This window comes from Gracilinanus agilis, chromosome 3 (assembly GCF_016433145.1).
Source record: "Gracilinanus agilis isolate LMUSP501 chromosome 3, AgileGrace, whole genome shotgun sequence".
In the NCBI taxonomy this organism is placed as follows: Eukaryota; Metazoa; Chordata; class Mammalia; order Didelphimorphia; family Didelphidae; genus Gracilinanus; species Gracilinanus agilis.
Genome location: NC_058132.1, coordinates 309,353,313 through 309,367,693, shown reverse-complemented (window position 1 = coordinate 309,367,693; position 14,381 = coordinate 309,353,313). Strand labels below are relative to the sequence as shown.

At 45.9% G+C, this 14,381-nt stretch overlaps 1 protein-coding gene across 1 annotated transcript; it reads right to left on the bottom strand.

Annotated features, from left to right (window-relative positions):
- Positions 1 to 862: 862 nt before the first annotated feature.
- On the bottom strand, positions 863 to 4,918 carry INHBB (inhibin subunit beta B). The gene is made up of 2 exons (XM_044666639.1): positions 4,489 to 4,918; positions 863 to 1,638 (listed from the first exon to the last, which is right to left on the bottom strand). The coding sequence occupies exons 1-2, from the start codon at positions 4,916 to 4,918 to the stop codon at positions 863 to 865; spliced, it is 1,206 nt and encodes a 401-aa protein (XP_044522574.1).
- Between the last annotated feature and the right edge of the window lie 9,463 nt (positions 4,919 to 14,381).

Genomic DNA, 14,381 nt, shown 5'->3' with positions numbered 1-14,381 from the left:
ACTTCCCACCCACCCCCACACACTCCCTCTTCTCCACCCCATCCCACCCCAACCCCCACAATCTCATCTGGGTGACAAGTCACACCGTTGTTGCCTCTGCCTGACTGTATTCTCTCGGAGCCTCCCTCTCTCTTTCTCTCTCTCTCTCCCACTCTACCTCTCCCTCTCTCTCTTTTTTCCTGGAAGGGTTGCAGGAGGAGAGACGCATCTCTGTGATTCTCAACATCACTGAGCCTGAACCTGGAGAGGAAGCCATCACCTTGGGGAGCAGGTAGAGGCTGAAAAGGTGACGGTCACTCTGGCAGGAACACAGAAGGAAACGTGGCTCTCGCTGCACCCACCCCCCTCCCCGCCTCGTTCCCTCTCTTCCCCATCGTCCTCGAGCGCTCTCTCTTTGTGCTTTTATGTGAGCATGGAGAAACTCATTTCAGTTCAGCTTGGACAGCTGGTGGGAATAACGGCTGCTTACCCATTCGCTCGGACTGACAGGCGTTTTTAGATAGGTTGCCATTTGTCACTGTATCCATTTGCTAGTATTCTGGAAGCTGCTCAGTGGGTGGCTGTGTGTGTGTCTGTGTGTCTGTGTGTCTGTGTGTATACATGTGCATTCTAAGGTATTTCATTTCATTCATGGGTTCTCCCTCTCCCCCTCTTCCCTCTCTCTCTCTCTCTCTCTCTCTCTCTCTTTTTTTCCAAGCAATGGCAAAATTTAAATGTCCAAGATTCACAAGCCGGCACCATCTTTGCAACCCAGTGAAACGGCCATACCCGACTCTCCACGGTGACTTTTGTCAACGCTGACGTCTGGAAGGATCTAGTCTGGGAATGTTCTCCCCCCACCCCAGCTTCCCCACCCCTTCAATCAAGCACAGCCACATTCTTCCACAATCATATTGGGAACGTCCCTCTTCACAATGTTGTATTCATCGTCAAAGTACAGCATTGACATTGTGCTGAGTTTGGTTGGAATGCAACAGGAGTTCACGGTCCCTGGGTTCAGCCCTCGCATTCGGTACTGATTCACCACGGCGGTGTGAAAAGAGGAAGCTGACCCTGGGACTCCGGCCAAGTAGGCCGGGCAGCTCCCTTCACAGTAATTCCCATAGTAACCCGTGGGCGCAATGATCCAGTCATTCCACCCAATGAGTCGGAAGTCAATAAAAAACTGTTGCCTGCAACAGAGATTGGTCCTGCCGTCACACTCCAGCCCCCTTTTGCGGATGCGGTGCTTGTTGTCCGCCAGCCTGGCCTGGACGACCAGGAAGGGTCGGTGGGATTCTTCCCCGGGGTCCACAAAGACGGGGACCACGGCGAGCTCGTCGCAGCCCTCGCACTGGAGCTCCAGGTTGAGCCTCCTCTCCCCTTTCTCAAACAGGGCCTGGATGGCCTCGGTCAGGGGGAACGTGTGCCAGCCGCTTCTCTTGAGGTCCACCTTCTTCTCCACCACGTTCCACTTGTCGCTGCGGTCCAGGTCCTGGAAGTACACTCTGACCCGGACCTTCCGCCGGGTGCCTTTCTCAAGGACGTAAGGGAGCAATTTCAAGTATAACCACAGGCTGGCCTGCACCACAAACAGATTCTGGTTGCCTTCGTTGGAGATAAAGAAATACAGGCGGACCCTGGAGGAGGCAAGGTCATCTGTGGAGAAGGGGAGGGGAAACACTACATTAATCCAAGAAGATGAGGCAAATGGGGAAAATTCAGACATTGTGTTTTTGTTTTTGTTTTTTTTCTTGAACGATGCTAGACTACGTGTTCACCAAACAGCTGGAAAAAGTTATTGACCAGAAATACTGTTCCCAAGCCCCAGTGTCTCTAAATGTATCCTGGGAGAGGCAGAGAAAATAATTTCCCATTGAGAAATTCGGATCAGGTTAGAGCTGGAGGGTCCAGGCCTATAAAAATCCTGCCTCACCTCTCTGGGGCCAGGGATCCCTGGAGACAGATTGTCAGGCCTCAAAGCTAAACAGAGGAACTTGTAAAGATGCCAAGATCTTAACAAGTTGTGATGGGTATCTGTGAAATCTGAAAAACAAAACCAGGATTGCATGGAGGTTCTTTGGGTGGGTTGGCTTTTTTTTTTTTTTTTTTTTTTTTTTTTTAAAGTTAGGGCATTGCAAAACAGACCTCAGCTACCTCCTCTTTTCACTGGAGTCTGTTTACCTAAGCATGATCCAATACCTGGTGAAACCTCCATGGCAAACAAACCATCTCTGCTCTGATTTTTAAACATTTGGAACATGTGCTTTTGGAGCTGCAAGCTACAATCCTCATTTCAGAGCAGTTTTAGGGCAAGAGGACAATTCAGCCTTGAAAACTCTGTTCCAGTGCTTTGACGAGACCCTCACTCCTAGCTAATGGAGATGCTCAAAGTCTCCAGGGAAAAGAAAACTGGTTTGTTAGTTTTCTCAATAATTCAGCTCTAGGAGAAAAGGGCCGTGCCAACTGATAGGTAACTCCTTTCCCATGCTGCATTTCAATTACTTTCCCTCTGTGATGGCTTCTACCTTTTCTTTCCCCCCTTTTTTTGCAGTAAGGCCAAATGAAGCAATTGTGTAGCGGTTATATGGCATTATCACCCCAGTACCTCCTTACCCCAACCCCCAAATCCTCTCCACTTTCCCTGACTTGCTTTTTTAATAACACTGACATCCACCGTTAGAAACCGGGAAAGCTGCAACGTTAAAAGCCCATACTGGATGAACTGCCTGTGACCAGAATACGTTATTTATAACCCAAAAGGTCCATCTATGAAATGGACCAGAAATATCATAACCCCTACTGTCCTTTTGTGCTATCAGGATTAAAGTTCCACAGCAAAGGGGATAGATAACATTTCCACCTTGGGCCCCAAAGCTCCTTTTAATCTAGGTCCTCTAATTATGCATCATACTTTCAATTACTACTGCAGATGGCAGGGAGAGCCCCGTATTTCCAAATGGTGGCCCTCTCTGTAATTTTTCTTCTTTTTTTTCTGTTCACACAAAACTTTTGAATCCCTCTAGGTTCCCACCCCCACCCCCCACCCCCGAAAAAAATCTCAAACAGACTCTGGCTACTTATTTGAGAAATATTCATTTCTACCTTTGAGAGATCCCATTTAGGTTTATTTAACTGCCTTCCTGTTACAATGCATCCCTCATCTGCTTCCTCTGGAAGTACCCCTCTGTATAAATATAATCTAAAGGGCGGCACAAAAGCAAGCCAACATCATTAGAATCCTGAAAAAAAAGACAGCAGAGCCACAGCTACTTTCATAGCAGGGCCTTTTTTTTTTTCCTTCCCTTTTTAGTGTTCTAAAGTATTCTCTTCCCTGATTTTTTGCAAACCTGGGGCTCCTGAGCAAAAACAAAGCAAAACAAAACCAAAATCCCCCCCAAAATGTCAGAAAGGCCCCTTGCCCTTTGTTAACAACAAAATAACCATATTCCAGTCAAGAAGTATCCCCACACACCCCCTGCAATGCAGGGGCTGATTGGATAGTATTTGTGCCTTTGATACTGGCATGTATCTATTTATGGATGCTTCTTGATCTATATAAATTATAGGACCTGTTGAAAACATATTTAAAAGAAGCAGTTTAATGATTCTGTGAGTAACTACAGTGTGGTATCAGCGCAACTATACACACATAAGTCTTGCCATCACAACCCAGACTCCAGAAATACTAGCGTTCATGGATGATATGCAAGTGGAGTACTAACACATTCATACCATCCATGTATGTCAACAAGAATATATATCCTGCTGTAAGCCTATCTTTCAATCATGAGAAGCACAAACATTAGGCAATCATCGAACAAGTGTACAGCTAGATAGGGACAGATAGCTCCTAACCATGGGGTAGCAGACAAGTAAAAGGATGTATGGAGCTCACATACACATGCAGAAGATGAAGAGAACCGCAGAGAAAAGTGGGCACAGTAAACAGGTAGAAGTGTGTGTGTGTGTGTATGTATATATACACATGTATATATACATACACACACATATACATATATATACACATATAGCCTAGAGGGGGTGGGGGAAGCCAAATCAGGCAATTCAATAGAGATTGGGGAGCACTAGCAATGAACACCCCCCACCCCACCCCAAATAGGAGTACAGAAATGCAGAGCTAACTTGGAAAGCCAGAGAGTCAATGAGATAAATACAAAGATAAATGACTAAGAAAGGTAGATTGGTGAATGAGCCTGGCAGAAGATAAATGATTGACCATCTCCATGAGGGATTGTGGCTGGAACACGGGAGGGCTGCACCAGAGATGACAGATGAGTGAATTAATTAGAGATGCAGCAGGTGGAAAGACAGATAGAGTTGAGGTCAGAAAAACACCGAATGAGGTTGAAGAAGAAACGGATGTGCACGTATTGGTGAGGAAACGCGAGAAATGGAAGCCAGGAGGCAGGCACAAGGAGAGGGGACTGAAGGGGCAAGGAGGGGGGAAGCCGACCAAGTGCAGCGACGACTCTGGTCCCCACCCACCTGTCTCAGCGAAGCTGATGATCTCTGACACCTGTTCCTGGCCGTCTGAGCCCGAGCTGGCATGCCCGTCGAGGTGCGGGATCTCCATTCGGCCGTCTTCACGCACCTTGCCCGCATGCAGCTTGCGCAGGGCGGTCACCATGGCGGCCTTGGGCACCGCGTGGGTGATGTTGGGGCGTCCCCGCATCTGCAGCCGGCTGAGAATGTGCCGCTTCACCGCCTCCAAGAAGTCGCCGTCCACTTTGCCCGGCTCCTCTGGGCGCCTGAAGCCACACGACGTGCAAGTGTCTGGGGGGGCGCCCTCAGCTCCCGGCGGGGCGGCCGGGGAAGGCAGAGGTGTCGGCGAGCCCCAGGCCTCTGGACCCAGCCAGCCAGCTACCAGGAGCAGAAGGCAGGCGGCTCCCAGCGCCCTCCCGGGCAGCCCGTCCATGGTGCGCAAGGAGGGCGCAGAAAGGGAGCCGGGGATACAACGCGCGCCCTCCCCCGCCCCCCAAAGCTCTGGTCCTCCTCCCCGCGCTGACTGCTAAGCGCCCGGAGTGGAGGGCTGGGGTGGGGGGGCTGGGGGAAGGGGAAGGCTGGTTGGGGTGAGGGGCAGGGAGTATGTAGCCTCGGCGGCAGTTCTTTGCTTGGGGAGGAAGGGGAGGAGGACGTGGGGAGAAGCGAAGCGAAGGAAAGCGCGCACGGGAGGAACCCGGGGCGGGGAGGGGAAGGGGGAGGGGGTGAGATGGAGGGAAGGCAACAGATCACGGGGGAAAGGGGGAAGGGAAGCGAAAAGAGGAGAACCGGCCTGGGGCTTCGGGGAGGGGAAGCAGCGGCCCGAGCTGCTCCGGGACTGGAGGGGGAGATAAGGGGAAGAGGAGAAGGCAAGCAACGGGGGTCACATCCAACTGGGTCCCTCAGAGCAAATCGAAATCTGTAGCTTTCTCTTCATTTCACTTAGGATTTGCCACCCCCGCAGCCCTCGCTTAAAAACAAAAACAGAAAAAAAATTAAGAAAAAGAAAAATATTTTAGTCCAAAGCCGCCAAGGTGAGGAGAGAGGGCTTAATTCAACTTGGAAAAGAAGGAAGGCATAAAATGTTCCAGCACAGTCTCCGTGCCGTAGCGGGTCCCCAGGACACACACCTGAGCGTCCTCCCAGCGAAAGAAAACACAGTTTCTCCTCGAGGCAGCCAGTGCTGCTGCCGAGTCGTGACTCGCTGGGCTCCGCTTTATAGGGAGGCGCCGGGCACCCTGTCCTCTTAGCCCTTGCAGCTCCCTTGACGCGTCACGCAGCCAAAGTTGTCTTTAAGAAGAAGAAGGAAAAAAAAAAAGGATCACATCGACGAACGACCCTCTTTCTCACTGCCTCTCCTCTTCTCCTTTTGGATCATTTATTTGTTGGTGATGATGATGATGGTGATGATGGTGGTGATTTTCCCCCCTTCTTCCTGTCGCTGCGGCGGAGGCGGTGTTTTCAGATCTAGTGTCTAAAAGTCTCTCAATGTCCCCGGTGTGTGCATACATACACACACGCATATACACATACACACGCAGAGAAAGGGAGAGGGAGGGGGCAAGGCAGAGGAGAGGAGAGAGCTCGGTCCGAATGCAGCAGCTGCGAAATGAAAATCCTCTCTCGGTCAGATGAGTTCTTCCCTTTTGCCCTCTCTTTTACTCTCCCTTTTTTTCTCCAAAGGAGGGAAAAGGCAACACAATCTTCTTGCGTGCGTGTATGTGTGTATTTGTATGTGGTGTGTATGCGTGCGTCGCTTATAGACGCTGGCCAAAAAAAAAAAAAAAAAAAAAAAAAAGGCTTTGCGTTTGCAGTAGTGGATGGTGTCTCTCCTCTCTTCTGATTCTCCACCCCACCCCCACCCCCACCCCCCAAGGAGGAGGAGAAAGAGGAGGAGAAGAAGGGAGGGAGGGAGTCAGAGAGGCTGTTCAGGTTGGTGTCCCTCCTGCTTGCCTCCCACCCACCCACCCCCCCAACACTCACCTTTTGCCTTCTCCCTTCTCGCTTTTTCTTTTTTTTTTTTTTTAAGTAGAGAAGCAAGGAGGGAAAACCACCCCCTTTGTCCCCCCATTCCCATTCCAGTGCCACTTTTTTTTCCACTCGAAACTTATATCGGAGTTCTAACCACGTGGGGAAACTCCAGCCTCTAACGACTCCCGCGGACTTCGAGATCGAAAACGGCGTTAATTGTTACGATTGTATAATTATTATTTCACGCCGCTTATTTCTTCTTGCACTCTAAAGTGCTGCTGCGCTTAACTTCAGGACGAGGGAAATGGAGACCCCCAGGTCGCTCCTTTATGCCTACCCACGTCCCCCCATAGTCCATAAAAGCCTTTACCCAAAGAGTGCCCTTCCCCCAGCTCACCACATACCCAGGCTCCCTCCCTCCTCCATTCCCACCCCCTCCCGCACACCCATAGCAAACTACTTGCTTCTAATTCTCTGTTTCGATACCCGATTCAAACCGGCCCCTCCGCCGTCTCTTCAGTCCCTCGCCAACCACAGATAAATCACGACTCGGGATGGGGGGGGGGGAGGGGAGACATTGCAAATAAAAACTACATTCCTTAGCAAAGCACAACGCAAACAATATTGGAGTGGAATTATTATTATTATTATTTAGGGTTAAGAGGTTGGGAATTTTCTCCTGGAGTGGGGGGGAGGGGTTATGGAAGAGGGGGGAATGTCAAGCAGACCTAAGTGAGTGAAACTGGCTATATAAAGAAGAACAATTACAAATCTTTTCCGGGCTGCAATGCCCTCCAGCGTCAAAAGCTGGTGATCCTTCTTCTCTGAGGTGTGAGCAGGGGGCGGGTCTGAGGAGTTAGTTGGTGTGGCACGGCTAGGAGGTTCGTGGAAGTGGAGGAGGTTGGAGAAGATGAGGGGGCCCAGGTGGAGAGAGTAACCTGGGAGTTGGGAGGGGAGTCTCCTGAACGCTGACAACATTCATCTTCTGTGGCTTCTATCAGTAACCCTCCACGGGGTGCTCGGATTGGGCCATCTTGGCCGAGTCAGACCCCTAACAGAAAAAAGAGTGCCTCTGAATCTTTAAACTTCCCCAGGAGCTACCAACTTTCCCCAACACCCCCTCCCCTGAAAATCCCTACAATACAAATCACATAACACCTTTCCTGGTATGTTTCCGGTACACATACCGTGATAAAGAGCAGCTTTAAGCACAAACCCCCTCCTTTGCTCCTTACATCCCCATCCACAGATCCTAACAATACCACTCAGAATGAGGCTCCTCGCTTCCTTTTCCGCCTCGGACCTGCACTACATGGGGTGCCACCGTACTTTGTAAACGCTTGTTTGTAAATTTTAACTCCGACCGCCCCTCCCCCAATTTAGATAATCTAAAACAAATAGGCAGAAATACAAACCAAATGCCATTCCTCCTCTCCTTCATCTCCTCACACAAGCCCCCAACTGTCCAAACTGCAGACACGGAAACCAAACAGTGACATGCTAACCCCAACACCTTACCCGGAGCATCATGCATGCCAACAGCATGGCATACGGGGCATGCCACTAGCACCTGCCGCCCCCTCAAACCACACGCTTGAACCTACTACTCTACGGCAGACACACCCCATTCCCATATCCTCTCACCTGCCAGACAGAGCAGAGCGGCAGGCCTGGGGTTGGCCACCTATGACAAAGTCTCAATTCTAATCTTTCCTCTTTTAAATTGGGGGAGGGGGTGCTCCTCTGGTTTCTTTATGATAAATTGGAGATATTCCCTGGGAAGTGGAAATGTAAAAAAGAAGGCCCTCCCAGCCCATCCTACTAGCCAAATTGCCATCTTTCCCCTAAATGGGAGCTTTCCCCACATGCCTGCTAAATGTAGCTAATAAGCACTTTGTGCAGCAACCTTTAAGTGGTCAGAAGTCTGGGGACAGAGCGCCCCCTCCCTTCCGCTGTGAGAATGGCCTTGTGGTCTGCGGAAGCCACTGGAGAATCTTCACTGAAGCGGTGACAACAGTTATATGTGGGGAGGTGGGGAGGGGAGGAATGGAGGAAGGGAACTGGGGAAGGTGGGTAAGAAGAGTGAGAAGGACACAGAACAAAAGCCCTAGGTATGTTGCAAATACGAAAAAACAACAAAAAACAAAAACCAGGAAACAATTATGTATTTGAACACACAAATTGTAGGCCTTGTCTAATTGCTGAGCAAAGGAAAGGCTTGGCTATCTAAGCCTCCATCAACACCATTCCCATAAACCTTGGGTTCCTTTCCCTTCCAGAGGAACTAGGGTGAGATTGTCTCTGGAAGGTAACTGCTAGAGCTGGGTTTTCCCCTTCTTTTGTTACCCCAGAGCTAGGGCAGACCTCAGGAATAATAGGGTGGCTGAAGTTTATGGGATGAAGCTCAGAGTTGGAAGAAGTTCCCAAGGTCCTCTAGTTCAACTAGTAAGTGAAGAAGAATCCCCAACACATTGTGGAGGACTCTTAACCTCTCCAAAGCTGTAATGGGAAGGAGTTGGAGAAGAAAGGAGTAAGGGAAATAATAACTAGCTTCTGCCTTTTCCAGAACTGTAATATAGAAATCTGAGATACCACTCACCATCGACATTATTTCCCTTCACTAGAGATCTTTAAACAAAAGTTGGTGATCATTTGTTGGTTAGCAGCCTGATGAGGTTTTTTTTTAAATGCCCCCAAATAAAGCACATAGGATTGCAGAGGAAACCATTTAAAGGGAAAGAGATATCAAGATTTTTTTAAAACAACTTCACAGACCACAGCTTTAGACCCCCTTTCAAGGGACCTTCAGCAATTAGACCACATTTTGCTGCTTTCCTCACCTCTCTCCCAGATCTCTGTCTTCAAACCCCTAGTCTCAACCTAGGTGTCCTTCATCTATTCTAGACACTCATCCTCTTCTCCAGGGTTTATCTCAACTAACAGACCCAATAAGGTGCCTTGAGAAAGTTAAGGTGTTATCCCTCCCAGAGATTTGCATTTTAATAGAATCTGTTGGAGTAGGAAAATTCCAAGACCCATAGAAGTAAATCCCTAATGGTGGAATTTCAGGAACTGAAACAGGTAGGGGAAGATGTAATTGGGAAGAGATCTGCCTGGTATTTTAATCAAGCCATGTAGGCAGTAGCTTACTCCATCTTTTCTAAGGCTGGCCCTGCCCGCAAGAGCTCTCCTTACTTCAGTCTCTACCTTCTTGCCTGCCTCCTCCCACAATCTAAACATTGGATGCAAAATAAGGGAAGGAGACCTGCTGGTTTTAACCCTTTGGGAATGTGCATTTCTGGTATGGGACTAAATAGCAAGGTGGGGTTTATGAAGAAGAAAAAGACAAAGACATTTCCCTCATGATTTGGAGAAGAGGGAAAGATGGTGGAAGCAAGGCTTTGCTCCCACCTGGGGTAGGAGTTGTCATCCTTGCCCGCCTTTTATCTGCTGTGAGGGAACTGGGTCAAGTGGTAGTCAGAAACCATCTGCTTGAGAAGCTGGGATAATCCCTGACCTATGCTGATTCCACCCAGCCCATAGGAACAGAGAGTGTAAATTAGGTCCTACCAGATCACCTTGTGGCTCTCTGGGGGGAGGGGAAAATACAGTCATTCACTCCCAAATCCCCTCCCTGTGATATGGTGACAGGTTCCTGTTGCTTCAAATCCTCGTGTAACACCGGGCTGTCCATCCTAATCCAGATAATGACCTCGGCATTTGCTTTTCCTGCTAGGGAGCCTGGGGAAAGGGAAACCCCAATTACTAATAAAATAATGCAAACTCTTGAGAACTCAGCAACCGTACCTAAATAAGTCAAATTTAAATCCCATCATCATCCATCATAACCATCATCAGTGGAGAAGGAGAGAAAAAAAGACTCCTCATCTGGCTACTGCCCAAACCCTTAAGAGCAAGGCTCCCCGATGTTCCTGAGAAACCTCACCCCAATGGTAGAGTAGACAGTATGGTAATGAGTTTAATGCCATGGACTATACTGGGTGCAGGGGAGGGAAATTTCCTCTATAGAGTTCAAAGTACTTTCATGCATTATTGCATCCACATCTTCCATAATTAAGTGGCAATCTGGGAACAATGAGCTTTTCCCAAAGAAGTAAATCCCAATTCAATTCAACAACTTTCTTAAAACCCTAGTGTGTACAAGGCACTGTGCTAAGGCAATGGGTATAAAACAATGGCAGAACAGAATAGTGTCAGCCCTCAAGGAGTTTAGATTCTACCAGGGAATACTACATGTAAACAGAGAAGCAGAGAAGAGAGAATAATTTGAGGAGAGACAGAACATTAATAACAAAGGGATGGGGGGAGCGGAGTGGACTTTTGGTAGGCAGTCTCGGGGCCATAGAACTAAAGAGTAAAGGAATCTGAAAAGGTATCTAGCCCACCCTCTCCCTTCATTTTATAGATGAGGAAAATGAGGACCCAAGATCACACCCAAGTCACAAAAGCAGGATTTGAACTCAGGTTCTCTGACTCAAAATATAATTCCCTTTCTATTAGACCTTGATATTTCCAGGGATTGGTAGACACTGTCAAAAGGTTCTACGAACTGATAGAAGTCTAACAGGGTGGTTTTCAAGATCCAAACATATCAGTAACTTTATTTCAAAGCAGCCCGTGTAAGAAGTCCTCTAGGATTTGGGGATTCACCAAGAGAGCACATGAGAGCCAGGCACGATGTTCGCAGGGGCTGAGTCAGGGGACATTTATACAGTTTGCCTTTAGGAAGCAGGGGTAGTAGGGTCCATATAGAACTAAATCTGGGAAGGTCTTCAGGAGCCATCTAATCACCCCATTTTGCCAATGGATAAAATGAGGCCCAGGTAGGTTAAGGTACTTGCACAAGGACATTTAGGTAGGGAAGTGGTGGATCTGTCTTCCTCCAAGAGTCTTCCAAATATCCTATCCACGTCAAAATTATACTAGATTTCTTGAGTGATGAGACAGAAAACTTCATTCAGTGACCTCTGATTATCAATATCAAGCAAAGAATAATAAAATAGGGAGCAGGGGACTGTTACCAAATTCTACTGTAACTGTGGCATCTGATAAATTAAAGAACTAGATTCCAGGTAGAATTCAGTGCTTTGCCATATTGATTATAGGTAACAGGTAACAGGAAATTCCCATGGACATGCAAGGACAGAGTCATTGGATAAAGCAGTTAGCTATGGCTCTCCTGAGGATGTTCAGTTCATGCTTAAGTTTGTCCCTCCATGTTTACCAAAATGAAATTACTGCCTTACAGAGGCTCTGAAAAATTTTCAGAAGTCATCGTTTTTCTTTTTTTGTTTCTTTTTTTCCCCTCCTAAAACACCTCATCTTCTGTCTTAGTCTCAATTCTAAGAAGAGTGGCAAGGGCTAGGCAAGTGGAGTTAAATGACTTGCCCAGGGTCACATAGCTAGAAAGTATCTGAGGCCACATCTGAACCCAGGTCAGCCATACCTCTAGAATAACTGTTTTCTGCTAGTTCTAAATTTGTTTACTAAAAAAAAAAATTGTTTGCAAAAACACAACCTTGGTTTCATTCCATATGAGCATTACAAATGGCAAAAGGTAGAATTACACAAAATCGTAGTGCCCTTATCTTAATAATGTGTAACTAATGCTTCATTTGTCACCTTGCCCATGTTAAAGGAAAGTTCTGCAATAAAAATTAAATAAATTGATTAACTCTTTAAAAAAAAAGCCCAGGCTTGGCCCTCTAACCACCATGCTGCCTAGGTGCCTCCAAAGTCACCCTTTTCAACTCCACTAACTTCTAAAGTTCAAGGCAATCCAACAATAACAAAAATAAATGTATAGATGATCTACTTTGTGTGGGGGCACCAGAGGATCTATGAAATTGAAATAAGGCACTTCCTGCTACCTTCACTGAATTTGCAATCTGACATAGGAATAGGATACTAACAAGACAGTGAAAATATGTAATGTTACATGATAAGTCTATCACAGTTATAAAACAGTAACAAGAGAGAATTTTGTAATATGTGTTTTTCCTAAGATTTAGGTGGGACCTCATTTACTGATCAGTGCATTTCTCAAATGGATAGCTCTCAATTATCCAAACCCTCTAAACTAAATTGGGATATGTCTTCTATCCACTTTATAAATAGAGAATGGCTCAAACAAAATTACACAGAACTTTAAATTAAAGTGGGATAGCATAGTAACTACCTCCACAATATAATATTAAACCAGGCGAGTATATGTTTTCATACTCTCTTTTATTGGGAAATAATGCTACTAACAGAGAAATCTTTTATTTAATTTAATAAATTATTTAATTCTAATTTAAGTGCCCAGTATGTGATAGTTATACAAATACTATGATATAATAGGTATAGAAACTACTATGTATTAGTTATATCAAAAGAGACAGCACATTCTCATGTTCAAGAAGCTTAAAATCGAATCATGTCAGGCCTTTTCTCTTTTTGCAGAATATATTTCTACCACCAGGCTTTGGCATTTCCAGATCTTTCTCTTGATAGTGCTTCTAATTCTAGAAAGTTATTTTTCCTGTGCTTTCTCCTAACATGATTTTGCCAAAACCTATTTTGTTAGTGGTGGTGGTGGTTGCTATGTTAGGGATTAGAGAAGATTTGTTTTTTTTGTTGTTGTTATTGTTGTTTTTAACAATTCTCATGGTTTTTTTTTAAAAAGACACAACAGGTATTGTTAACACCTGTTTTCGGTGGCTTTTCCAAATATGTTGTCATTCACACACAGATACAATACTATTTATCGATGATCAAAAAGCTCTATGGGGAGGAAGAAGGTAAATCAGGGAGAGATAAAACTTGGGGCATTGCTAGGAGACCTCTCACACATTTTGCCTAAGACCAACCAGGGGCCATTTATATTCTATACAGTATCTAACACATTGTGGATAACTTAAAAAATAACCAACAGTAGACCACTAGAAGATGGTTGTGATAGTAAGCAGACTTTCTCAGAAAAATAGAGGAATTAAATACAGTTGTTGAATAGGTAATACATTTCATACTGTTAATCACTAGTCACACCTAGAAAATAAATTTTCACCCATGGAACATACGTATTTCTTCCTAGGTGTATAATGATCCAATTGTTTATTTACATTTCTTTGCTTACCTAAAATCCTAAAGGGCAACTAAACTCTTTTGTTGAACTCTTCCACTGAGGTTCAAAAATTAACTAGACTGATTTTATTAAAATACAAAGCAATTATGCAATTTTAAAAGCTGAAATAGACCTTAGACATCATTTAAGACAACTCACTCATACAGATTAGAAAACTGAAGCCACAAGAACCAAAGTAAGTTACCCAAGGTCAGAGAGAATAAGTTAGCCAACCTAACTTTGAACCCAGGTCTTCATATTAAAAATCCAATGTTCCTTTTGCTGCCCACCTAACCCATACTATCTATTTCTTTGAAACACCGTGAATTAATTTATAGTATGGTCTCCAGTCTTTGGGGGCTATGTTTTTATAAATAAATATACATCAAAGCACCACAATATGGCATCTGGAAAATAGTTATCCTAAAAAGTTATGTAAATAGTGCTTCTTCTTCCTGAAGAGAAGACCTTTTTGGAATTTTCAGTAAAAATGGTCTCACTCTTGCCATTGAAGGAGTCTCTGCAGGCAAAACAACTAGGGTTATAGAAAGAAAAGAGAAGAAGGGGGGGGGGGAGAAGCAAGACCATTACAAACTTAATCTCCCTCAAAGAGCATGGCCTATTGATTGGTTCATAAAGCTCTGTTAATTTCAAGTCTTCTCAATTTTCAGCACTTTCCCTTGGGCACAACTCTACTTCAAACCTTAGTGGTTAGCCTCCTTTATACAGCAGTCTCCTTTATTCAGACTGCTTCTCCCTACCCCACCCCCCCCACCCCCAACGTCAACTTCTCACCCACCTC

Excerpts from the sequence above, each read along its gene's own strand:
- INHBB (XM_044666639.1), bottom strand. The coding sequence starts at position 4,918 with ATGGACGGGCTGCCCGGGAGGGCGCTGGGAGCCGCCTGCCTTCTGCTC. Across the intron at positions 1,639-4,488 it reads CATCAGCTTCGCTGAGACAG|ATGACCTTGCCTCCTCCAGG; the intron begins GTGGGTGGGGAC and ends CCTTCTCCACAG.